The sequence below is a fragment of the Nylanderia fulva genome, unplaced genomic scaffold, assembly GCF_048542155.1.
Source record: "Nylanderia fulva isolate GAGA-0341 unplaced genomic scaffold, ASM4854215v1 Scaffold65, whole genome shotgun sequence".
Classification (NCBI taxonomy): Eukaryota; Metazoa; Arthropoda; class Insecta; order Hymenoptera; family Formicidae; genus Nylanderia; species Nylanderia fulva.
The window spans coordinates 132,493-160,478 of NW_028190753.1; the positions used below are offsets into that span (position 1 = coordinate 132,493).

General features: G+C 31.7%; 1 protein-coding gene and 1 non-coding gene across 3 annotated transcripts; both read left to right on the plus strand.

Moving 5' to 3' along the window:
• Nucleotides 1-186: 186 nt before the first annotated feature.
• LOC114942385 (uncharacterized) lies at nucleotides 187-27,977 on the plus strand. Of its 2 annotated transcripts, none has more exons than XM_085488179.1 (9): nucleotides 187-456; nucleotides 11,593-11,695; nucleotides 11,887-12,006; nucleotides 12,755-12,962; nucleotides 14,056-14,531; nucleotides 24,391-24,568; nucleotides 24,713-24,934; nucleotides 26,741-26,970; nucleotides 27,406-27,977. In XM_085488179.1, the coding sequence occupies exons 2-9, from the start codon at nucleotides 11,675-11,677 to the stop codon at nucleotides 27,574-27,576; spliced, it is 1,626 nt and encodes a 541-aa protein (XP_085344305.1). In that variant the 5' UTR covers nucleotides 187-456; nucleotides 11,593-11,674; the 3' UTR covers nucleotides 27,577-27,977. The 2 variants fall into 2 exon arrangements, with proteins under 2 accessions (XP_085344305.1, XP_085344306.1); XM_085488180.1 differs by having other exon boundaries at nucleotides 188-456; nucleotides 11,939-12,006.
• Nucleotides 25,142-25,214, plus strand: TRNAS-AGA (transfer RNA serine (anticodon AGA)). Its single transcript has one exon. It is a non-coding gene; the product is annotated as a tRNA-Ser (tRNA).
• Nucleotides 27,978-27,986: the final 9 nt, after the last annotated feature.

Below are 27,986 nucleotides of genomic sequence, written 5' to 3' on the forward strand. Positions count from 1 at the left end.
GACTTAATAGAATATCAGAATAAACAGCAATTCTTATTTTTTTTCTAATCAGTTTTACTCTTCTTGCATTTTACAAGAAAGTAACTTTTATATCGTCACTTAAATTATTTTTGTTTGACATCTTACGTGTTTAGTCTAGTTTATCTTAAGCAAATAGAAGTGTGAAAAAGGTATATTTCTATTTACCACTTACTTGATACTACCACAACTTCGCGCAACGTCGTTGAGATTAATTCAAGTAGTGTTGCGGATAATAGAATACTCAGTACTCGCGTGGACACCACACAAGTGCAACCAGTGAACAGACGTGCATCATCGATGATGAAATAGTTCTTTTCGCGAGTATACGATTAAATACAGAATCAAGTCAGTATTATTATCGTATAAATAAATAAGTGAAGTTTCGTCTTCTCAAATCATTAGTAAGGAATTGCAGCTCGTGTTCTAAAAAGACTGGTACGTTTTTTCACATTTCGGCAATTATGTACTAATATAACATCTTATTCTATATTCTGTATAATGCAATTTATCATCAATATGTGTTTAATTCTATATTAAATATTTTTGACACATACACATTTATTTTAATTTTTATAGACAAAATATCTATTCATTTTTGTAAAATAAATCTTGTAACTTGTAACTTAAATACCTTTTTATTTTGTTATTCTATTTTAATATAAATATAATAATTATTCTATATAATAGATATAACAAATTGATATAGGAAGAATGCATTTAAAAAATTTTCTCAAAAATTATTTTAACAGTTCGATAATACACTTCAGTATAAATTTTTTATAAGAAAAGGGAAAAATAAATTTCTCTTATAAATAACTATTAATATTTTTAAATATTTCTAATTTTAAATTTAAAAATTGTATGCGTGATTTGTGTTGCAATGGATTGTCTCGGCTGGTTGGCAGCCAAGTATGTAATTGAATATACAGGGTGTCGCATTGTAAAATTTACAGTTGATGAAACATTTACTTTAAAATATTTTCATGAAAAATGTTTCATATAAAAGTAGTAAGGTTTCGAGAAGAGCATAATATCGTGATCTTCTAAATTACTTATAGGTTTTTCAAAATAATTTAGAAATTAACACACGAAATCTAAATAAAATCATATTTCCATAAAAAAATGTATTAATTATATTAATTATATTATAAAGAAATAATATATTAAATATTAAATATAATGTAAATAAATTAATATAATCTAAATTATAATTATATAAATTGTAAATTTGATATATTATATGTGTTGGTTTGTATTTATGTGTGAAAAACGTATGAAATAGATTTCATTCATTTTCCAGAGAAGCAAAAAATCGGATTTTTTTAAACATTGTCTTTTATAAAATTTATTTCATCGCCTGTTATTATAAAAACCATAAGATTAATGGATCCATATGGAAATTATATATATATGTAGGCTTAAAGACCAAAAACGCTCACTGAGAAAAAACCCATCATAATGCACTGTTACTTCTAAGATTTAACCACAACATGAAAGTGTCTTAAATTGGTTCTCAAAAATGCTTTCATAACGCGTTTTGGCATATTCACAAAGCGAAATTCGTGTTGAAGTTCTTTTGACCATCCATCAAAATGCATTCTGGCAATGTGAAAATGTCACACACAACGCGTATTGTGAACATCTACTGATTTAGCCATGTGATGTGATAAAAATAAAATATTATGAAGGAAAAAATAAAATTATAAGAAAATTTAACCTTATTAATAAAATTAACTTTATTAATAAAATTATAAAAAAAATAACAGTTAGCCTTATTAATCTTATGGTTTTTACAATAACAGGCGATGAAATAAATTTTATAAAAGACAATGTTTAAAAAAATCCGATTTTTTGCTTCTCGGGAAAATGGATGAAATCTATTTCATACGTTTTTCACACATAAATACAAACCAAAAATGCACCTAACACTGTGGAGAACTCTAGGAAAAACTTTTGACAAGCTGTTGACTTGCTAAATAAGGTGTTAAACGGGATCACTTTTCAGTTTTTAACGTTAATTGAAATGCACTGAATTGAGATTTTTCCCGAATTCTCTCAGTTTAAAAGCTTAAAATAATTTGAGATGATGAATGGAAGGTATAAAGGTTCAGTTTTGAGCTTTACAGTTTATCATATTCCTTATATAGGTGGTGTGATTATGGAATGAAATGGTCAAAAACTGAAGGAATCCTTCTGAAGCGACATTAATAATCTTTGATATGATCTTTTGACATTATTGATAATATGGTGATATAGTATTACGTATACTATTAGAAATGATCAAAAACTGAAGGAATCCTTCTAAAGCGACATTAATAATCTTTGATATGATCTTTTGACATTATTGATAATATGGTGATATAGTATTACGTATACTATTAGATATTTGTAGATATTCTATTTGTAGAAAAAGTCTGTAAGAGGCGCGCGCGCACCTTCAAATACCTTCCATTTATCGTTAGATTATTTTAGGCTTTTAAGCCGTGATAATTTGGGAAGATACAAAATTTATTGCATTTTGATCAAGGATAAAAATTGAAAAGTAGTCCTATTTTAACATCTTATTTAGCAAGTTAAACAACTTGCTAAAAGTTTTCCCCAAAATTCTTTACGCTCTTAGGATTTGTATTTATGTGTGAAAATCGTCCCTTGTAGAAATTTATCACTAGTAACGCCAATTAATCACTTATTTCGAGTACTTAAAATACTGATATACAGTAATTTAAGCACTCGAAATAAGTGATAAATTGGCGTTACTAGTGATAAATTTCTACAAGGGGTATGGAATAGGTTTTATCCATTTCCCCTAAGGGAAAAAAATCAAAGTTTTTTGACATTGTCCTTCAATATTTAAAATATAATACATACCTTTTCTGATGCGTGAGTATGTTAACCTTCCTGTTATGTTAACCTTACACATATCAGGTCCATTCGTTTTAACGAAACAGGTTGTACTAGTTCAGAGTTTATCTTTTTCCTTTCAATGTAGAGTAAAAAAGAAAAACTCTGAACTAGTGCAGCCAGTTTAGCTAACAAGAACAAATCTCGTTTCCTTTCAATGTTGAATAAAAAAGATCAACTCTGAACTAGTGTAGCCAGTTTAGTTAAAACGAACAGACCTATAATTACATACAAACTGTTAAAACATATAACTGTGAAAATATGTAACAATCGATATCTCTCAAAAACATACCGCTAGGCGACGAGAAATGTGAGACGTAGAATTTTCTGGAAACAATCAAGAAGTTTTTTTCATAAATTTTTTGTTTCGAACTTTGCATAATAATATCTCTGATTAATTATAGACTACATAGAGCAAAAATACAGACAGTTTTCTTATATAACACCAGTTTACAATAAGTATATATATATTTTTTTTTCATAATTTTAAATTAGACAAGATGTTTTCTTATAGATTTTTGGATGTTGAAAACGATGCCGCAAGACAATTTTTACTAGCACGTCAAGTTTCCGAAATAATAAGATTTAATATGCAAAAAATGATTAATTTGCAATTTTAAAATTATTTTGTGAAAATATTAATGTTAAAAGAATAATATTCTTTGGAAATTCTATGATTAAATGTGTTATTATGAATTGTCTATTCCGTATAAAATGCATTCTTTATTTTAATAACTTATCTTTTAGTTATATAGGAAGAATTTAAATACAGAGTTTTACTTGAGATAACAAATATTCCGCCTATGATGATGAAATCATATTCAAGTTATATTCATATAATGTAGTGTAGTTTATCACGATTTATTTTAAATGTATATTTATATATATATATATATATATATATATATACACATATATATATATATATATATATATATATATATGGTGTCTTGTTTTAATTGCCCATCTTGAATTTTTTGAAATAAATGCCTTTTTAAAAAATGTTCCAGACAAAAATTATATAATCTAAAAGGATAAATAATAGTAACATAAATTTTGGAAAAATAATTTTTTTAAAAAAATCTTTTTTCCTCAGGAGCATTTCCATATAAGACGTAGTTTCCAGCTTTAATTTTTCATAAGATGGCTAAAGAAGTAAAATATTGGAATAAAAGATGCATTTTATAAGGAATGAACAATACTTTTATATTTAATTAAACTTTTGTCCAAATAACAACCTTTTTTACAAAATAATCTTAAATATAGCAAAAGTCATTTTTTAAGTATCTCAATTATTTTGGAAATTTGAAGTAAGAAATTTTTTAAATTATATTGATAACTTACATTATAAGATTTGTTCTTTAATTTTATTTTATATTAATAATGATAATTTATTTCGTACTTTATATAATTAACTTATAAGTCGCTCTTTGTAAAACAATTATAGCACACATATACACACAGTTGTTTGATTAAAATGTATGTGTATGTGTAAATTTTAATCAAAACATTACTATCGTAACAGATATTAAGTGCTAATTTTTTTTATACGTTGATTTGCGTTATGATTTTCTCCCCTTTTTTCTGATTTGTGCACACATATTCCTTTATTCAAATAATCAGTCAGATAATTCAAATAAAAGCACAGTAAAAAGTACATATAATATATTGTTAATATAATTTTGTTAACTATGTAAAAACAATATTTGTATTTTGATAAAATCAAATTACTAAATTTTTAAATGACAGACATCTGGGTTAAACAAACAAAGCTATATAGACTCATTATCTGAAGATTGATATGAAGAAGAATTATATGTTCCCGTTGTGAATTTACTTTTTACTCTGCTTACTTTCCTCTCCCCTCATATTCTCCCACCCTTGAAATCACTTTTTTTATATTTGATTTTGATATCTCTCGGATTTACTTGTACTTTGTTCTTCATAATAATAACACTTTATCTGACATTCTATACTCCGAAGTGTGTCACGTGTAGGACTTTCTACTTTTGTATGTATTGTATTTTAACTATTACTTATAAAAACAGTTAATCTCGGCTCGAATTATTGTGTTACAATAAAAATAAAATCTCAACGGCAATCGGAGCCTGTGCGGACGACATGCACAAAATTAATAAATTAAAATGAGATCTCAAATCAAACTCATTTATTAAATTCTAAACGTTTCGACCCACTTCGGGTCTTCTTCAGTAGCTGCAAAATACAAAGAACCAAAATAAAAGATAATCGGTACAAACAGAAAATTATAAAACTCGTATACATACAATCCGCAAATAAATTAAATATCATTCTCCTCCCTATTCAAACCGTCCGGCCGTCGGAGCGTCTCCCTAACGGTGACCATCGTCAGGAAGGAAGCAGAGCAGTGACTCCCTTACCAACACTAATCAACATAGTATAAATTAAACGTAGAAAAATCCACAAAAATTAAAAATTAAAAACCGGGAAGTACACTCACTCCGACAGTAAAAACAGAGAGAAGACGATGCTACACGTGACACATCACTCTAACGACTGTGCGGTATTCTATCTCGACACAGTCGATACATATATACGCAAAAAACAAATATAAAAATATAAAAATAAAATATGAAAATAAAAATAAAAACAACTAAAACTTATCGGCACTCATGTCAAAGGTCTAATAAAAAAACCCGGCTATGTATAATCACAAAGCTAGATTTTGGTAAATTTTTCTATTAACAGATCAAAATTCTCGTTTAATTTATCAGTGTCGCTATGTAAATTTAAACTATTCCTCTGACGTTTTATGTGGATCATTTCGGATATCAAACGTTTACCTAAAAAAGGCTCCTCGTCTAAGACTTTTACGTCCTCCCAATTAAATTCATGGTTCAATAATCTATGTTCCGATATGACTGATAATTGTGACGCGTTTCTTTTTATGTTGTTGCGATGTTCTTTCATCCTAGTTTTCAACAATCTACCCGTCTGCCCTACGTACGACGCATCACAATCCATACAATCAATTTTATAAACTACATTGTTATGGAGTTCCCTTGGTAACTTATCCTTGTGTACTTTAATGAATTTACGGAGACTGTTAATTGCTGTATAGGATGGAATGACATCCAAATCACGTGTAATGTCCTCAATTCTCTTCGATACATTATTAATATACGGAACATTAAAGTACGAAACTTTTTTCTGCGTAAGGATCTTGTCATTGCATATATTTGCTCTATTGTTATGCAACTTATTATTGTAGCGGAAGAACAACTTTTTTAACCGCGCTTGTAATGTTTGAAATATCAAATTGAGAGGATAATTATTAGACAAAAGAACTCCAATCATAGACTCAAAGTTACCTTTATGGAATTTCGGATGAGATAGCCAAAAAACTCTATCTATGAGGCTGATAATGGTGCCTTTTTTATGACAGAGAGGATGCTGCGATTCAAAATTTAAATATCTGCCTGAATACGTCGGCTTATGAAACAAATCAAACTCAATGCTCCCATTATTTATAATAATGGTGACGTCTAAAAAATTCAATCGGTTGTCAACCCCCTCCTCCATGGTGAACTGCAATCTAGGATGGAAAGAATTGAAAGTGTTTAAAACAATTTTAAGCATGAAGGGTGGGGCCGCCAACGCGATATCGTCAACATATCTAAAATAAAATGGAAATGACATTGGAATCGCAGCAATCGCTCTACTCTCCAAATCTTGCAACGTGATATCCGCAATGATCGGTGAGAGGGGGGAACCCATAGGCGTGCCAAAAGTCTGTTGATAACATACATTATTAAACATAAAATAAGTCGAATTCATAATAAAACGAATTGCCAATAAAAATTCATCTCGTGGAATAATACACTCTTTTTCAATATACCCCCATCTGTTAATTAAACTATCAATAGCCATATCCAATGGTACATTGGTGAACAATGATGCAACATCTAGTGAAACTAGCTTCACATCACTATCCACACATAAACCATTTAATTTGTTCACTAATTGGAAACTATCAGAAATAGACGAATCAGGTTTCGGAATTGCCTTATATATTATCTTATGTAAAAATTTTGCCAAGTAATAAAGAGGTGTATTCCTAGATGACACGATGACACGTAAAGGGCAATTCGGTTTATGCACCTTCGGCAGACCATACGCTCTCGGTAAAACCCCGTCCGTGCAGTTCAGGGATTTATATGTTGTTGAAGAAATGTAATTCTTCATTTTCCATCTCATTAAAATTCCGTGTAATTGATTAATTAGGTTCCTAGTCGGATCTTTTTTAACAACAGTATAAGTATCCCGGTCAGCCAGCAAATCACACATTTTGTCCATGTACATATCTCTGTTCATCGCAACCGTGATGTTACCCTTATCCGCCTTCATAAATAAAATATCGGGATTGTCTTGGATGAATTTACCCGTCAATTTGTAAGCCTTACAAAAACTATTTTTTGTGTGAGCTTTTTCAGACATGGAAATATGGAATTTATTTATTATTTATTATAACCGTGATGTTACCCTTATAAATATATTTTTAAACTCCCTGTGGAAAAACGATCTGCAGTCAGAAATAGAGCCTTTCCCATAATAAATAAATTCCATATTTCCATGTCTGAAAAAGCTCACACAAAAAATAGTTTTTGTAAGGCTTACAAATTGACGGGTAAATTCATCCAAGACAATCCCGATATTTTATTTATGAAGGCGGATAAGGGTAACATCACGGTTGCGATGAACAGAGATATGTACATGGACAAAATGTGTGATTTGCTGGCTGACCGGGATACTTATACTGTTGTTAAAAAAGATCCGACTAGGAACCTAATTAATCAATTACACGGAATTTTAATGAGATGGAAAATGAAGAATTACATTTCTTCAACAACATATAAATCCCTGAACTGCACGGACGGGGTTTTACCGAGAGCGTATGGTCTGACGAAGGTGCATAAACCGAATTGCCCTTTACGTGTCATCGTGACATCTAGGAATACACCTCTTTATTACTTGGCAAAATTTTTACATAAGATAATATATAAGGCAATTCCGAAACCTGATTCGTCTATTTCTGATAGTTTCCAATTAGTGAACAAATTAAATGGTTTATGTGTGGATAGTGATGTGAAGCTAGTTTCACTAGATGTTGCATCATTGTTCACCAATGTACCATTGGATATGGCTATTGATAGTTTAATTAACAGATGGGGGTATATTGAAAAAGAGTGTATTATTCCACGAGATGAATTTTTATTGGCAATTCGTTTTATTATGAATTCGACTTATTTTATGTTTAATAATGTATGTTATCAACAGACTTTTGGCACGCCTATGGGTTCCCCCCTCTCACCGATCATTGCGGATATCACGTTGCAAGATTTGGAGAGTAGAGCGATTGCTGCGATTCCAATGTCATTTCCATTTTATTTTAGATATGTTGACGATATCGCGTTGGCGGCCCCACCCTCCATGCTTAAAATTGTTTTAAACACTTTCAATTCTTTCCATCCTAGATTGCAGTTCACCATGGAGGAGGGGGTTGACAACCGATTGAATTTTTTAGACGTCACCATTATTATAAATAATGGGAGCATTGAGTTTGATTTGTTTCATAAGCCGACGTATTCAGGCAGATATTTAAATTTTGAATCGCAGCATCCTCTCTGTCATAAAAAAGGCACCATTATCAGCCTCATAGATAGAGTTTTTTGGCTATCTCATCCGAAATTCCATAAAGGTAACTTTGAGTCTATGATTGGAGTTCTTTTGTCTAATAATTATCCTCTCAATTTGATATTTCAAACATTACAAGCGCGGTTAAAAAAGTTGTTCTTCCGCTACAATAATAAGTTGCATAACAATAGAGCAAATATATGCAATGACAAGATCCTTACGCAGAAAAAAGTTTCGTACTTTAATATTCCGTATATTAATAATGTATCGAAGAGAATTGAGGACATTACACGTGATTTGGATGTCATTCCATCCTATACAGCAATTAACAGTCTCCGTAAATTCATTAAAGTACACAAGGATAAGTTACCAAGGGAACTCCATAACAATGTAGTTTATAAAATTGATTGTATGGATTGTGATGCGTCGTACGTAGGGCAGACGGGTAGATTGTTGAAAACTAGGATGAAAGAACATCGCAACAACATAAAAAGAAACGCGTCACAATTATCAGTCATATCGGAACATAGATTATTGAACCATGAATTTAATTGGGAGGACGTAAAAGTCTTAGACGAGGAGCCTTTTTTAGGTAAACGTTTGATATCCGAAATGATCCACATAAAACGTCAGAGGAATAGTTTAAATTTACATAGCGACACTGATAAATTAAACGAGAATTTTGATCTGTTAATAGAAAAATTTACCAAAATCTAGCTTTGTGATTATACATAGCCGGGTTTTTTTATTAGACCTTTGACATGAGTGCCGATAAGTTTTAGTTGTTTTTATTTTTATTTTCATATTTTATTTTTATATTTTTATATTTGTTTTTTGCGTATATATGTATCGACTGTGTCGAGATAGAATACCGCACAGTCGTTAGAGTGATGTGTCACGTGTAGCATCGTCTTCTCTCTGTTTTTACTGTCGGAGTGAGTGTACTTCCCGGTTTTTAATTTTTAATTTTTGTGGATTTTTCTACGTTTAATTTATACTATGTTGATTAGTGTTGGTAAGGGAGTCACTGCTCTGCTTCCTTCCTGACGATGGTCACCGTTAGGGAGACGCTCCGACGGCCGGACGGTTTGAATAAGGAGGAGAATGATATTTAATTTATTTGCGGATTGTATGTATACGAGTTTTATAATTTTCTGTTTGTACCGATTATCTTTTATTTTGGTTCTTTGTATTTTGCAGCTACTGAAGAAGACCCGAAGTGGGTCGAAACGTTTAGAATTTAATAAATGAGTTTGATTTGAGATCTCATTTTAATTTATTAATTTTGTGCATGTCGTCCGCACAGGCTCCGATTGCCGTTGAGATTTAACTATTACTCTTTCTTTTTGTTTAGACGATAGATTTGCTTAATTTATTTAATTAATTTTTATTACAATTTATTTCTATACAAGCTATTAGGACAGACATTCTTCATTTTGTTAGTGAAAGTTTTCTGAATAGTGGTAATGTTATTGACAAGTTTATTTTGCGTTATATTGTATATATATATATATATATATATATATATATATATATAGTGATGATAATTTAATTTATTGATTTAATTAATATTGCGTTGTGTTACTAGTGATGTATATTATTATACGTTTATTGTTATTGCACTTTTAACTAATAATTAGCTTGTAATTAATAATAATCTTTATTGACTTATTAATCATCTGAATTTATGTATGAATTACTAAAGCCTTGTATAGCCATGATAATTTAATGCTAATAACTTGTATAATATTTGATTTGACGATCAAATTGTTGTCAAATTTTGAAGAGCCTAATCAATGATTGGTTAATTTATATTTCCATATTGTAAAATAGTGCAGTTATATTATATACAAGGATGTCTTGTAGCCAGAAAATCATTGATTTACAGTAGATTCCTAACGTCATTTGAAGATGATTTTTTTCTGAGTGAAAATGTCGAGGCATCAATTCAAGTTATAAGCCATTGAAAAAGAAGGATTTTTTACAAACTAAATTTTATGGAAATAAAATATTAACAAAAGCACCGTTAATTCTTTAGTTAATTTCAGATAAATTTATTTTAATAGAATTTTAATTTAAGGCTTATAGTTACAAAGATACATGATTATAAATATTGAGAACATGCAAATAAATATAATGATCTCTCTTGACATTTTCGCCGACGAAAAATCGTCTCTAAAAAATGACGTCGGAAATTTACTGAAAATCGATGATTTGCTAAATATGAGACACGCTGTAGATTTAATTTAAGAGCACATATTCGAAATAAAATTTGAATGTTGGAATTATAAATAATAAATTTAAATAATAAGTATAACTGTTATAAGTAGAATATAATAAATATATAACTTATAATTGAATATTGAGTAAATTATGACATAAAGAGTATGGAAATTCTACTTGTGACAATGAACAATAAGAAAGAAATGAGTTCTTAAAGTTTTAAAGAAAACTATATTTTACAATATATTAAAATAGCATGCGTCTACACATATGTGACTGTACAAAAGTAGTTAAATATCTATATGTCTTATTTAAATAAATATTTTCAAAATTAAAAGATAATAAATATACAAAATATAAATTAGATATATGCAAAAAGTATTTATATTTAAGTAGTCAGTTACATAGTTCTCAGCATGTAAACTAAATTGTGCATACTTTTATATTCTCAAATAGTTTATAAATTAATTTGTTAGAATCATATAATTATCAACAAAATTATTATTACAGAAATATGTAACAAAATTAACTCATACAGATCTTAATATACAGTAATTCTGAAGTATTATAAATTTTATATTAAATTATGTCCATTGTGTGTGCCATTATTTATCACATTCTCACTTTAATATCATATATACATTAAAAAAATATTTTATTTTGGGAAATAATTTTATCTTATGTTCATATCACATTAATAATCAATAATTATTATTTAATTAAATAAAACGGTCATAAAACAAATTATCAATTACAATTATTTGTTATGTGCAGTGATATCGAATTACTACACGTGGTTTTTAATCTTATTTTATACTACATACTCAAGATCTAAAATTCAAATATCTCCGACAAAATGGCTGCCGATAATTCTAAGGTAAGCGCAAAACATAGTTAAGCAAATATAAATTATTTTTATATAATTTTTTATATATTATTTAAATAAAGTTTACGTTAATTTGACATAATACATACACACGTAATATATAAATTAATATAAACAAACGCAAATTTATTATGCGAAAAAATATAATTATTTAAAGTAATAAACTTATTGATTAATTTTAGGCTTTTACTGTGCAAAATAATGTTTATAAAGGAAAAGTGTCATCTGTTGTAGTTAACTATAACAGCCTGGCAGAGTTAATATGGTCCAAAATGAAAAGCAATGGAGATAAAATTGCACACGTAAGTCAATCTTTACACGTGATATCAATGTAGAATATTTTAGTAAAAGAGAACTTTCAAAGATATTCAAGCAAGTTGCCAAAAAGTCATAAAATATTGTACAAAAATTTTTAAAGTTGTAGAATGCAGTTGTTGCGTGACAGATATAAATAATAATATAAATATTAAGATTCGTTTATCTTCTATCAATGTGTTTATAAGAAAACAACATCCCAGCTAGAAATAAATGATCAAATCGACGTTGATTCAACAATGAATCGACGTTGATTCGATATCATTTCTGGCTGGGTATAGATCTATTCTAATAAGGTAGGTTTTTATGAATACAATTGATAATGAAAAAACCGATAAATAAACCAAACCTTAAATTTGTTTAAAATTTAATTGCAAATTTTTCTGATTTATATTATTTTTAATTTATTATACTGTATTCTATAATGTCGGTAATAAGCAGAAAGTAGAAAATAATAAGTAGAATGTATCCATGTTTAATTTTGTAATATTTGTTATACGAATAGGTAATACAATAGTTAAAAATAATATTAACTTACAATCATACAATTTATTACTAATATTATTGAACTTAACTTGCATAGTCATTTTATATTGAGTAAACATTTTCGAAAAACTACATAAGATATATACTCAAAATTTATTTATTGCCATTTTAATCATAATTCAATAATTTACAATAACACGAACGGTTGTTGATTATAAGACAATATGTATAATAGTAATAATTTTATAGTTGGACGCATGCACTGAGAAAGTAGTTACGTATACGAAGCTGCAAGACAAAGTCGTGAAATGCGCATTATGGCTACAAAAACAAGAAATCAAACCCGGCGATGTTGTTACTGTGTGCACACACAATCATTTTGATTCCATTGTGCCTTGCTTGGCGGCAATTTACGTCAACGCGATCTTTAATCCGTGGTATGAGGGCATGGATTTGCGTAAGTTCTGCTGTCACGATAATTAAAAATATTGCTACGTTATATTCGATTATTATAATCAGAGATAATGAAATTCTAACAATGGCACAAGTGCAAATATAATTTTATCTATTTTATTCCCAATTAAATTTTTTTGAAATTTATTTTATGTAAATATATAATAATGTTTATAAGTGTCACATTTACGTCAATTAAAACTTATATATATTGTTCTAATTAATAAATATAAATTATAAAAATATACTGAATACGTAAAATTGAATAAATATAAATACATAAATAATTTTATAAATATAAATATTATAGGCAAGCGAAAGGTCTCGGGTTCGATTCCCGATTCTGCGACTTTCGGATCTATATTTTTCTCTCGCATTTATTTCTTTAGGGGGAATAGGGGATACGTGGAATTAAAAATCTTTTGTAGAGATTATTCCAATTTTATATCTTGGCCGTGTCCAAGTAAAATTTGGTGCCTTGTGCACAGGTATTTAATTCTAACGAAATAATTTAGTTTCGTTTAGGATAACGCACTGTTATCCGCGATTTGGCTCTTATTGCCTGTCTAATATATGTTAAATTTATATAAATATTATATATATGTATATATTTAAAAAATAAATATAAATATATACAATTTTGTAATATATATGCTAACGGCGTAATAAGTAGCTATTTGCCACATAAAATATTTTATATGAAAAGTGTGCAAATTGAAAACTTGCACATTGCTTCCTCATCATTTTATTTTGCTCATTAAACTTTCTACATATGAAGAAGTCAAAATTGAAAATACTCATAGAGAATGCTTGCTCATAGAGAAAGCTGGATAATTAAATGATGAGGAAGCAATGTAAAATTTGCACATTTTTTCATATTTTTTTACAATTTCGATGGTATTTGCTCGGAAATATGTATAAAAACTAATTTTATTTTAAAAGATATATAATAATTTGTCTTATTTTTATCTAGATTTTACAACATATCTAAAGCTCATCAAAATCAAAATTTACACGTTCACGAGATTTCTTTTTGGAAGAAAAATCTTAGGATCTAGTAGAAGGATCTAATATTAATGTGCTATTTGTTATTATAGAAACCGCGCTGCATGTCATGCAACTGACAACTCCGAAAGTGATCTTCTGCAGCGAGAAACCCGCGAATATTATTTTGAGAGCGATAAAAGAAAGCAACTTTAACCCCATTGTTGTGGTCTTTGGCGATCATCCAGACGCGATCACGTTTTCAAACATTTTGAATAATCACAGCAATGCAGAAGTGACAAATTTTCGATATGTCGAGATCGACAACATCAAGCAAACGGCGTGCATCATACATTCCTCAGGCACCACTGGAATGCCAAAAGGCGTCGAAATGTCCAATTACTGTCTAATAATCGCCAGCGTGGATACAAATGTAAATTTGAACAATGCGGTGTCAATTTGGTTCTCATCACTTTATTGGTTCAGTGGAATAATAATGAACCTAAAATCCATCGTGCAGGGCGCCACAGTAATTTTATATCCGGAATTTGATGAAGAAATGACGTGTAAATTAATCGAGAAATATAAGGTAAGAGAGAAAATTGCGACAATACATATGTACATTTACATGTATATTATACCGGGTGTTCAAAATAAAGCGTTACAAACGTATATCTTAAAAACAAGCATTTCAGAGAAAAATGTTTCAAACAAAAGTTGTATGACTTCAAGGGGGACATAAGATAGTATAATTGGTTTGATCTTGGATAATCCTTTGAAGGTTACCTGAAGATTACGTGAAAGTCACCTTCAATTTCTTAAGTAGAACCCCCTATTTTTTATTGCATATATTCTTGTAGCTTATCTCAAGAGCTTTCCAAAACACTATAATAAAGTACTTTTCTCTTAAGTACTTTTTGAGTTATAAGGCTTAAAATTTACAATTTGTTTACATATAAAATATATATATCTTGTAAAACATTCAGTTTTCGGTAACCTTAATACTTTTATGCACAAAATAATGAAACTAATAATCAATTGATGTAAGAAAAACATAATTGATTGAAAAAAATTATTCTGTGTATAAAAGGCTGATTCGGAAAGCAATCAGTAAATATTTTTGCAGCATTTCTATTATGACGACATTCGCCCAAAATTTGAAACATGTAAAAGTCAACTTTGTTATTTTAAAAATTAAATAAATCAGAACACCTTTCTCTCGATCAACTGGCAATTTTTCTTGCAACGTCTTTTCCTGCTCCGAAACGCCAAATTCGGAGAAGGGAGCGTTCCATTTGAATATTCTGATCGTTAGCGTCGAAAATCGGTAACATAAGAGCTTAACTACTCTTATTTCAGTACCTTCGGTAACTCACGATAAAGTTGGGCGCCAGGCGCAGTTACCTGCGCCGCGGTAGCGATAAAAACGGGACCTTAGATATCCCTTCGAAATTCGGTAGTGAGTCGCGGGTCTAGATTGTTCTTATTCTATGGCTGAGAGAGAGGTATTCAGAGACTTACACAGGTTGACAGAGATAGACAGATATATTTTAGACAATTAAGAATAACAATTATACATGGAATAGATATAAATTTACAATATAATTATATGAGGAAAGTTAACATTTAGGCTAGAGATACAGATAACTATAATAAACAGGGATGAAGATTTCAGTACGACGGTATCGATTGCCAGAGTCGACTAATCGAATTTTCATTAACTATGACGGTAATTAACAACTTCTAACAATCTCGCGACAGTATTATACAATTAAATATACAGGAATATTTGGTAAACGGTTTGGTCGTTCAAACTCGGTATCTCGGATACGCGGTATGCACAGAGGTCACATAAATACGAGTCGAGACACGGCGCGATGCAAAAAAACGGTTAACGATAAGGCGACGGCAATTTCGTGACTCTCTCGCATGACTCTCTCGCTGAGTCAAAAATTGGAATAATTATCACACTCGCGGAGAACGGCTGCACGCAAATTCCGTAAATTTAATGACAGAATAATTAACAAAGAAGATTTTACGCACGGTGACCGTGACATAGAACGATACTCGGAATATACCGACAAACAAGAATAGAAGATTCTCGCTCTCGGAAAGATTGACTGGCGGCACTTCTCGGAGAGGGCTCGACTCGCGAAACTCGAAGTTGGCTGGCCCCGCGGTAACGATACTTAGAGAAAGAGACCGCTCTCTCTAGCACAAGACAACACGATAACGAGACGATACGGTACTCACGGTAATTACTCTACTTTCTCGCCACCCACGACACCAACCAACACTCACGTACGGCTACCCGAGAGGCGACTTACAATAATTGGCGATGAAGTCCGATGTCCTTGCGGTATATAGGCCGGGATCTGGAGGCACTCTCATGCGTGATGATAGAGTCGATGGCGGGGGTCCTAGGGTCTCCCGGACTCTCCCCCTAGCCGGTGTAACTTCTCGCCGGGAATTTTGAACGCTGAACGAGAGGATGCTTTCTCCGATATCTCAGGCTGACATTCCTCTTGCGGGATAGGCAGTAGGCTGGCCGGGCCCTTCGTTCGTCCCTCTTCAGGATATGCCATGTGGTTGATACTGTTCTGAGTCCTGTCGGTATTCTATAATATGTCAATTGCATTAATATTGCGCGAGAGATATTTAACTAAATTTCGGCCACTCGATACTTATCTGCGCGAGGTCCCGGGCTCTCTCTCTCTCCATGCTGCTGCGGTATCCTAGGACATCCTGTCTCGTTTCCTCTTGCCGCACAAAATGGCTCCCGGCTGTCCTCTCGGACCGTCGTCGTCGCGCTCCCTAATAACCTCACGGCACGCGCATCGACAGACCGATGCTGCGTGTAACTCCTAGCTTCGCAAAGAAGGTCTTACAAAATACTTATCGCACCCTCCCCGATACGAGGGGCGCTCCAGACCGTCGCGTCTTACCCGGTCGGGCTTTCCGCCCTTGTGACGGCGCTCTAAAGGCGTCACGTCACAACTTCCCCCTCCTAGAAGAGGACCGAGGAGGTTTTGCTTCGGATGCTTTATCTGGCCGCCTCTCCGGCAGACTCTCTTTCATATGCTTAACTACAGGAAAACAGTAACTCTGCCTCTTCTCCACGAAACTGCCCCGACAGCAACACCACGATTCAACTCTCCGCGTCCGCGCTCGAACTTCCCATGAGCCGCTCCGCGACCGCACGAACTTAGGACTAAGGGAAGGAAAGTAAAAATTTTCTTGTAATCGGTAAGAACTTATTTATTTTGTTCCGCTAGGGGTAGTCCTTATATCATAACAGAATACTATGGATCACCTCCCGCGGAACAACAAAAGTAAACCCCCCAGCTAAGGGGAAAAGAAAAAAAATAATACACAGAGAACTTAACCACATTACTAAATGGTACAAACGACCAAAAGCAAAGCAAACACAAAAGTCAAAAGAAACAAACAAAAAAAGAGAAAAAAGAAGAAAAGAAAACGGAACCAAGAGAAAAGCAGATTTTCGCCGATGGCTCCCGTTCCCGATCCACGGCCTCTGCGGGATCCCTACAGGGAGTTCCCGTCGGTCTCATGGGCCCATGGCTACCCGTTTCGCGTCGGGGAGTCTTCCCGCGCCGGCAATCGCGATCGGGGTGCTCGCGGGCCCCTCCCGGCCGTACACGGTTCCGCCCGACGGTAATTAGGCCCGCATCGTGGGCACTGGCGAAGCGTCACGTCCCTTCATCCGCACCCGTAACAAAATTTATGTACACGGCTCAGCGGACAGGCCGTATACGCGTGGGCGGGGTTGCCACAATTCCAGCATCCCTGCTGCAACTCCCTCAATTGCAAACTCCGGGGGAATCGATTCCGCCGGACTCGGCCGAAACGCAGCCGCGGTGTCCCACCCGGCGATGTAGCCCTCTCGGTGGTCCGCGGTGCCAGCGGCGTTTGCGTCGCGATCTCGGCGCAAGCCCCGCTCCGTGTTTGAGCCGGGGCATCCCGCGTCGCCGGGTACTCCCGCACCACCGCTCCCTCGGTGGTATATACGGACCGTTGGACCTGTACAGCCACGTCCTCCAGGTCGACCCAGAATTACTCTCCGAGTAAGATACGCCCCCTGGTACAGGCAGACATCGTCCGCAAATTGTAAGATTTGGGTGTTAGTTTTTTTCATAATGATTTTTTCTAGAACGCTAACATTGATTGAGTAAAGGAGCAGACTTAAAACACTTCCTTGAGAAAGACCTTTATGGCCAATTCTTATGCAGTCTACCTTGTTATACTTGAAGTGGACTTTTCTATTAGAAACGAGGTTGTAGATAAATCTTATGTAGAGAGTAGGAAGACCAAGCTCAATTAATTGGTTTATCAAAATATTCCATAGCACATTATTGAACGCGTCTTGGATGTCTAGAAATAATGCACAAATATCTTTATCATTGTTCCAATTATAGTAGATATCAGATGTAAGAATTGATAAATTATCTAAACAAGAGTGATGGTTTCTAAAGCCAGATTGGCTCTTGGGGAGAATATGATTGATTTCTAGCCATTTGTACAACCAATTGTTGATTAGTTTTTTTAAAACTTTCATGATACATTGAGCCAGAGATATGGGACGAAATTTATCCGAGTCCTTTTTTTGGAATAAAAAAACGCTGAAGTTTTTCCATTCCACAGAAAAATCACTTTTTTTTTAAATTTTATTAAATATATCCAAGAGGTATTTTTTAAGATTAATCGGAAGAAATCTTAAAACACGATAGTCGATACGGTCAAGACCCGGAGCTGACCGGATTTTTACGGTGTCAAGTACATAAAGCAATTTCTCAAGAGTAAACAAGAAGTGATATTCGTGAGAAAGGTTGTTAAGATCAAATGTTGGGGGACAAGGAGCACACCATGGAAGGTCAAAACTGTCGATTTGATTGCAAATTATAATAGATTATGTGTCATTATATTCATTAGAAACTTTCTTTCTATGATATTTATTGCCCATGGCTCTGATTCTCTGCCATATGTATTTCAGTTTTGATGTTCTTTCCAAAGAGTCACAAAATTCTAAAAACGATTGTTTTTTTCTGATTTTAAAGTGACGTTTAGCAATCGCATCAGCTTGCTTATATTTAACAAAATTATTATGTGTTTTACAAAATTTAAACTTAAGAAAAGCTGCTTTTCTAAGCCTAGACAGTTTGTCACATTCTCCGTCTCACCATGGAGTGGCTTTAGAATTTTGAGAATAAGACATTGTAGATTTTCTGCGAGGAGTATGACTATTAAAACAATTTTCGGTAATAGCAGTAAATGTCGAGTATTTAGTCTGAATATCTAGAGATGGATTATCCACTACTTCCCTACAGCGCATAATATTTTGATTTAAAGATAATTGAACTGCTGTCCAGTCTGTCTTTGTTGAGTAAATTTTGTTAGATACATCAAACCTTAAACAATTGTATGTAGAGCCCAGAATTTTGAAATGAATAGGGAAGTGATCACTACCCCAGGATTCTTTAATAGTTTTCCAGTGAGTTGTCAATGATATTATGCTATTCGATATTGTCAAATCAATCGCGGACTTCTGTGAGCACGGAGTAGCAAATCTAGTCGGAGAGCCATTATTTATACAGTGTAGATTAAGATCTGAAATAACCTCTGATAAAAGTCGACCTTCTAAGTTGGTCTCTTTACTACCCCATAGTGGATGATGGGCGTTAAAATCGCCACCCACAACAAAGTCATTATGGAACTGAGAGAAAAATTGATGCCATTCTTCAATTAAGATTCTAATATTGGGAAGTTTGTAAATAGCAACTATGGTAATAGGACTAGAGCCGATTTGGATATCAACTGCATATGCCTCAATCTTATCATCAGCGGTATAGTGAACGTTCTTTACCTTATATTTGATATTGCTTCTTACAAATATAGCGACTCCTCCACCACGTCAATCCAATCTCCCTGATTTAATGGTGTCAAATTCCTGAGAAGGAATCTGTCGTTTGGATTCAACCAAGTCTCGGATATTAGAAATATATCATACGTAGAGGCTCTCTTTTCCAATTCGAGATGTTTCCTAAAAATACTTTGGCAATTTCACTGTAAAAACATAAGCGATTTAGTCATTATAACATTGGAGGGTTATCCGAGGCTTGGTGCATCATCTTAGATTTAGACAAATTAACAATAGATTTTTTAAAAGTAAAGTTATTATTAAGTAAGATAAATATTTTAGTTAGTAAATTCATAATTTCCTCTAGAGATGAACTAGAGGTATTAACAATAAGTATATTATTAACGTCACCAGAAAATGTTCCTGTAGTCATCTTGGTGAAAGTTTTGTTGAACACGATGGTGAAATGATATCCTGATGGGGGTGTCTGTTGTTTTGAGATAGATCTTGTTTTGATAGGATCGGGAAGTCAGTTTCATTGATTGATTGTTTCCGAGTAGTATATGATGCCTCTCTCTTAGCACCGACAATAGAAGAATTTGAACTTGAAGCGAGTTTCCTGGCAGTGTTAAAGTCCATGTTTTGTGTAGCCATTAAATTAGTTGCCTTTTTTTTAATGATGACCTCTGGACATATTTTGGACAATGATGGGTGTGTACCATTATAGTTTATGCAACAAGGAGGGTGTGAGCAGGAGGTATTATCTGGATGTTTGTCTTGACCGCATACAAGGCATTTGACGCCGTTTCTGCAGAACTTGGTGGCATGATTTAATTGTCCGCAATTAAAGCATTGTCTAATGTCCGGAATGTACGGGGCCATTGACAATCTAGATCTTCACATAATAACATTAGAAGGAACCGTAGCTGATCTCAAATTAAGTTTAACGGTGGTTGAATTAACAAAGGTGGCCACACCATCAACATAGGTTCTAGTTTTAAAACGATATATGTCTACTTTGTCAAATATTAAATTGGGATTGCTTTTTTTTAATGCATTCCAGATTTCTTCGGTAGAGACGTTTGTTTCGATGCCCTTAATAACCACTTTGCGGTGGATCATATACCAAGGAACATTAATTTGGTATTTGGATTCTCGAATGAGCTTGTTACACAGGGTATTGTTCGTTGATAATTGACCATTTATATCTACCTACACGTTCAAGCAAAGAGAAGTTAACTTCTAGATTGATTAAATCCCTTGAAACAGACATATCTAATGCTGGCTTAGTCGTCTGTATTCCTTGTTCTGGAATAGAAATGGATACGATAGCCTTGTAAGGACCAGCATCTGTTCTGATATATTTAATATTGTGGGGCGAGGCAGTAGAGATAGGTAGTTTCGGATTTCCAGTTGTTAGAGGGGTAGGAGGGTTTATCATGACATTTTTTAGTATTGTAGCCATGGTTTTTGACGATTTTTTATTATGGGCTTTATTAAATATTTGAGATTGTTCCTCATCTTAGCGAATTGCTAAGTATTATATATAAGGCTCTTCACAGCAATACATTCTCTATCCTGGTTATTTACAATAAGAGCGATCTAGCCATATCATTTGTTATTTTCACACGCTGGCTGTAATATGCGTGTTTTCCAGGGTTGGGAAGTAACGAGTTACTTGTAACGAAGTTACAGCTACAATTACTTTTTTTTCGGTAACTATAACTTAACTTTGTTACTTTTCTCCATCTGTAACTGTAACTGTAACTTAGTTACATTTTTTTAGTAACTAGTAACTATTTTAATAGTTACTTTATTAGTTACTTTTTTTGGAAACATGCGCTAAAAGTATTGTTTAAGTATGGTAGCCGTTATATTATTAAATTAAATTTTGATAACAGTAGCATATGGATCTTCATATGATTTAATCTTTTACCTAAAATTTTCATTTTGTGTACATAAAATAATATAACACATAATTAAGATCGACCAATCACAGTCAAATATTTAAAAAAATTCTTAAAGGTAATAATTGATCGATTTGCTTGCGACTTTGCGATTACCATTTAGTAACTTACACTATAACTATTTTTACTGTTGTATATAAAGGTCATTCATACATTGATGTTAATTGCAAAGTCGCAAGCAAATCGATCAATATTACATTCAAGAATTTTTTTAAATACTTGACTGTAATTGTGCATAAAATGTAAGCTCCTTATATTTAAAACAATGTATAATTATTTTTAAAAAGTAACTGAAAAGTAACGACTCGTTACTTTTAGAGTAACTGTAACTGTAACGAGTTATTTTTTAAAATCGGTAACTTGTAACTGTAACTAGTTACTTTTTCAATGAAATAACTGTAACTGTAACTAGTTACTTTCACAAAGTAACTTTCCCAACCCTGGTGTTTTCATTAGTATACATTGAGACGAGAGAGATATAGCAGTTTGTTAAGGTGTCTGAATAGCTCAGTTGGAAGAGCAGTCGCCCGGCAAGCGGAAGGTCTCGGGTTCGATTCCCGATTCAGCCGACTTTTTCGGACCGATATATTTTTCTCGTCTACATCGATTTTAGAGGGGGTAAAAAAGGGAAGAGGAACTTATAAATCTCGATTTGAGATTGTTCCTCATCTTAACGAATTGCTAAGTATTATATATAGGGCTCTTCACACCAATACATTCTCTATCCTGGTTATTTATAATAAGAGCGATCTAGCCATATCATTTGTTATTTTCACACGCTGGCTGTAATATGCGTGTTTTCATTAGTATACATTGAGACGAGAGAGGTATAGCGGTTTGTTAAGGTGTCTAAATAGCTCAGTTGGAAGAGCAGTCGCCCGGCAAGCGGAAGGTCTCGAGTTCGATTCAGCCGACTTTTTTGGACCGATGTATTTTTCTCGTCTACATCGATTTTAGAGGGGGTAAAAAAGGGAAGAGGAACTTATAAATCTTGATTTGAGATTGTTCCTCATCTTAACGAATTGCTAAGTATTATATATAGGGCTCTTCACAGCAATACATTCTCTATCCTGGTAAAATTATTTCATTTAACTCACTAGTTCCTTCTATTTCCATGTCGTCATCCGAGCTAGGATCGATGTCGTCGTCATTATTTTTTGGAGATTCACCCGCCCGCAGGCGGGTGAGGTTAGGCTGTTCTTGTTGGTTAATTTTACAGTTAGGATACGCAGTAATTATAAATACCGCGACTTGCCCATTCTTTATGAAAGACTTGTATCACCTTCACCACGACTGTTTAGCACGAGTTTTCAATTAATTAAATAACTGTCTTTATTATTAATATTATTATTAATCGTACATAGCGATTTTGTATCATTCATTATTTCGATATTATTATTTAAATTTTCAATCATCTCCTTCAAAATCTTGTTGTCAGTATTACAATTATCGATTTTCTTTGTTGTTATATTTAACATCGATGATACATCTGTAATATTAGTAATTTTTTTATTTCAAATCTGGTATTATATCTTATAATGGAAATATGTACATAATTTAAAAATCTAAATTACCTGAATTTCTATATATACATAATTTTAATTTACCGAATTTCTATTTCCTTTTCTAAGAAACTGAGAAACTGTAATCGAAATCGCTCAATCACAAAATTATAATAAACACTTATTCATCAGATTTTAACTATTAAATACACCAAATCCTTTAATATACATTATATACTGTCACTACACTATAACACCTCGATACGTACACAACTGTCAAAATATGCAATGACAGCCACTCACGAAGTAAATGCTGTGACAGAACCAATCAGCATCGCGGAAAAGGGGCAACAATACATTCGAGACTTTCGAGAATCGACTTAACATGCCTTTTGTAGAAATGGATTAACCCATACCTGTCAAAACTAGATAATGAATTGTCAAAACCAGGTACTCAATAAATTAATACAATACATCACAAAACGTTAGCGCTTTCTTTCGTCAGTTATATGAAGTGTACATTGCTTTTTACAATCATCACAAAATTTTGACATTTCAACTTTGTATTGTAATAGCTTCGTTTAGAGAGCACGTAGCGCAAAAATAAAGACACTTTCATTATATAATTCATACTCAAGCTATCGATTAAGCCTAGAAATAACCCAATCCATTTAGCGGTTATATGTGAACTAAAAATATCGAGTACTCTCAACTATTCGACTCGCGTAAAGAGACACGGCGTGTCTTTTTTTTCTTTTTCGGACTTAGCACAAGACACTACCACGTCTCTTGATATATATATATATATATATATATATATATATCTAGATATATATATCAAAAAGATATATATATCAAAAGAGATATATATATCAAAAAGAACTTATATGTATTGTGTGTATATATATATATATATATATATATATATATATATATATATATATATATACAATACATATATATAAGTTCTTTTTGAAAAATATTAAAATCCATTACCTTGCATACTGATATAATGCATATTTATTAAATAAATTACATAACTTTTACATTTTCACAGCACTGGTAATACAAAATATGAATCTTTTTTATCATTTTGCTACTTAGGTAACGGTGATTTTTCTAAGTCCGAGCATGATCAATAGATTTCTTAAAGCGGGTTATGCAAAAAAGTATTCATTATCATCTTTGGCAGTCGTAATATGTACCGGTGCAATAATCAAACCAAAAGTACAGGAAGAAATTAGATGTATCTTACCGTATGCTCAAATGTTACAAGGTTTCGGTAGGTATCCTAGTAATAAAACTATTTAAATATAATATTAATATATAATAAATAAATTAATAAATAAATAAATAAGATAATTAAATAAAAAAGATTTATCGTATTTATCACATTTAAATTTGATTGTTTAACTTGTATTTCTAGCAATGACAGAACTGGGTGGACTTGCGACGTTACAATTTCCGCATCATAAAGCTGGATCTTGTGGGACGGTAATTGAGAATGTAGAAATAAAGATTGTAGACCCAGAAAATGGAAAGATCCTTGATCCGAATAATCAGGGAGAATTGTGGATAAAAACAGCAATCATAATGAATGGCTACTACAGAAATCCTGAAGCGACAAAAAGGACTGTTGATGAGGAAGGTAAAAAAAGCTTCTTTTAGTTTGCGCATAAGCGTTTAATGATAATAATATAATTCAATTAAATTAACAATAATAAAAATATTAGGTCGGCTCTTTTAATTTAAAACACGATATACACCTTCTTTTTATTATTGTTTATTTCGCATCTGGGCCTAATTATGACGCTTTGGGGGGTGAAACCATTGAGAAAGGTATTGTTTTGTGAGTGTCTGAATAGTTCAGTTGGAAGAGCATTCGCCCAGAAAGCGAAAGGTCTCGGGTTCAATTCCCGATTTAGCCAATTTTTGGACCAATATTTTTCTCGCCTATTTCTTTACAGGGGAAGTTAAAAGAGAAATAAGGAGAATTCTTGAGATTCCAACCATAGGATACAGATTCTCAGATTGCTTAATTTTCGCAATAACATCGCGTTTGGCTCTGTGGCCGAGAAGAAGGAGGTGTATATCGTGTTTTAAATTAAATTAATTATTTATGTACAAATTTATTTATACGCGAATTAACAAGTTGAAATATATCTTACAATAAAAATATAAACTTATTTATTTTTCTTATTTATTTAAATAAAAATATTTTAACCAAAAAATAGAACTGTTGTGTCTAAATAGCTGTTTTGATTTCATATAAAAATAATAACATTAAAAATTACTAAGGTGAAATATTGTATATTGTAATTGCCAGTCAATATATAAATCAAGGTTGTGAGTTTAAATTGACCACACTGGCTAATAATAAAAAGTTATTTATTGAGTAGGCAACGTTTCGACCCTGAAATTGGGTCCGCTTCAGGCTACAATATTAAAACAAGTAGTCGTAAGTACAAAGAAAAAGAAAACGCAACAATTTTTCTTATACAATTCACGTAGATCTTAATGAAATTGCGAAAGAGAAAAAACCTTATCCATAAATTCGATGTGAAGGATTACACAATGCGCATAATATTGATTGAGTCTTATTTAACAAATGTGAGGCTTCTTAACGCTCACTTAATACGAATCGTTATGACAATAGTGTCTAATTTCGGTTTTAATTACATGTCTAACATGAATTCACATGATTCACGCTTTTATATGTAAGTTTTTTTATTATTTTTTAATTTCTATTTTGTAATTTTTTTTTTATTTCTTTACGTTATCCAATTTTAATTTTTATTTATTATTTTTTATTTTTATCTTTGAATTTGTTTCGTTTCTCTTTTAAGGAGCCTCACATTTTTTAAATAAGACTCAATCAATATTATGCGCATTGTGTAACCCTTCACATCAAATTTATGGGTAAGGTTTTTTTCCCTTTCGCAATTTCATTAAGATCTACATGAATTGTATGAGAAAAATTGTCGCGTTTTCTTTTTTTTTGTACTTACGACTACTTGTTTTAATATTGTAGTCTAAAGAAGACCCAATTCCAGGGTCGAAACGTTGCCTACTCAATAAATAACTTTTTATTATTAGCCAGTGTGGTCAATTTAAACTCACAACCTTGATTAAAAATTACATATTTATTTAAAAAATAAAAAATAAAAAATAAAAATTAATACAAAAACAAGAATAAAAATAAAGAAATTTAATTCAAAAACTTGATGCTTTTAACTTTATTAGCATATTATTCAAAATAAAAGCTCCACGTTTTTAAAACATTTTTAACATTGATCTGTACAGCTTAAAGTAATATTATTTTATAAAACAAATTATTGCGCTAATACACTAATTTAAATTTTTCATAACTTATTGTTAGCGCTGTGTATTTAGCAAATTTTTTAAAAATGTTTTTAGAAAATATACCACAAAAGAAATTTAATTTTTTGTTTAGGATGGCTGCATTCGGGTGATATTGGTTACTTTGACGAAGATGGAGAACTCTATATTGTTGATAGGATAAAGGAACTTATAAAATACAGAGGATTTCAAATTTCACCTGGACAAGTTGAAGGTGTTTTAATAACACACCCAGCAGTGATGGAAGTTGCAGTACTAGCAGTGCCTCATCCAATAGATGATGAACATCCTATTGCTTTTGTTACCAAAGTGCCTGATGCAAAGGTATATAATATTGTTACAATTATAATGAAATTATAAAACGAGATTCTATAAAATAGCAATATAACAATAGCGAATGGAAAGATTTTGGAAATTGTTCGAATAATTTCTTAAAAAGCTTCTATAACAATTTTTAATAAACATATTTTCAAAATTTTTTACTCTTTTGACTCTATTAAAAAAAACTTAGGTGTGTAAATTTCCAAAATTTTTAATATAATAAATATATTTCTTGTTATCAGATAAATACATACAGAAAAATTTAAATATCCATACATATACAGAATATATGTATAAGAATAATTGGTACAAATAAAATGGATATTTTTCTTATATTATGATTTTTAATATATATAGTATATACATATATGTTGAAAGAATATCTCTCTTTTTCTCTTTCTTTAATTATATTTATTGGAAATAAAATCTGTTTTGTAGGTAACAGAGCAAGAGTTAATAGACTTTGTAGCGAATAACATGATGGATCAATATAAACTTCGTGCTGGAGTGATATTTTTGGATGCTTTTCCATATACAGGTTCAGGAAAAATCGCGAGAAAAGAATTGAAAACGATGATTAGAAAACTAACAGTTGAATCAAATAATTAATTAAATTTAATTACTAATTATTATATGTAATTATATATAATTATATTATTATTATATATATATATATGGCCGATTTAAAATATCATATATTATTATTATTATTATTATTATTTTTTTATTATTATCATTATTATTATTATTATTATTATTATTATTAACTAATTATGTATAATTACTATATTTATTAATATAATTATTATATAAATTCCCAAAATTATTAATAACAGTTACTAGTATTTAAATAGGAGTTGTAGAAATTAATCGACCAGACTAACAACTAAATCATTTATTCAGCTTCACGACGTTTCGACCATGTGGTTGTGGTCCTTATCAAGTAAAACACTAAAATATTTTATTACATAAATAGTTAATAAACGTACATAAAAAATTCCACAAATAAACATATCAAT

Excerpts from the sequence above, each read along its gene's own strand:
- LOC114942385 (XM_085488179.1), top strand. The coding sequence starts at position 11,675 with ATGGCTGCCGATAATTCTAAG. Across the intron at positions 14,532-24,390 it reads AATTAATCGAGAAATATAAG|GTAACGGTGATTTTTCTAAG; the intron begins GTAAGAGAGAAA and ends TTTGCTACTTAG. Across the intron at positions 24,569-24,712 it reads TCAAATGTTACAAGGTTTCG|CAATGACAGAACTGGGTGGA; the intron begins GTAGGTATCCTA and ends TTGTATTTCTAG.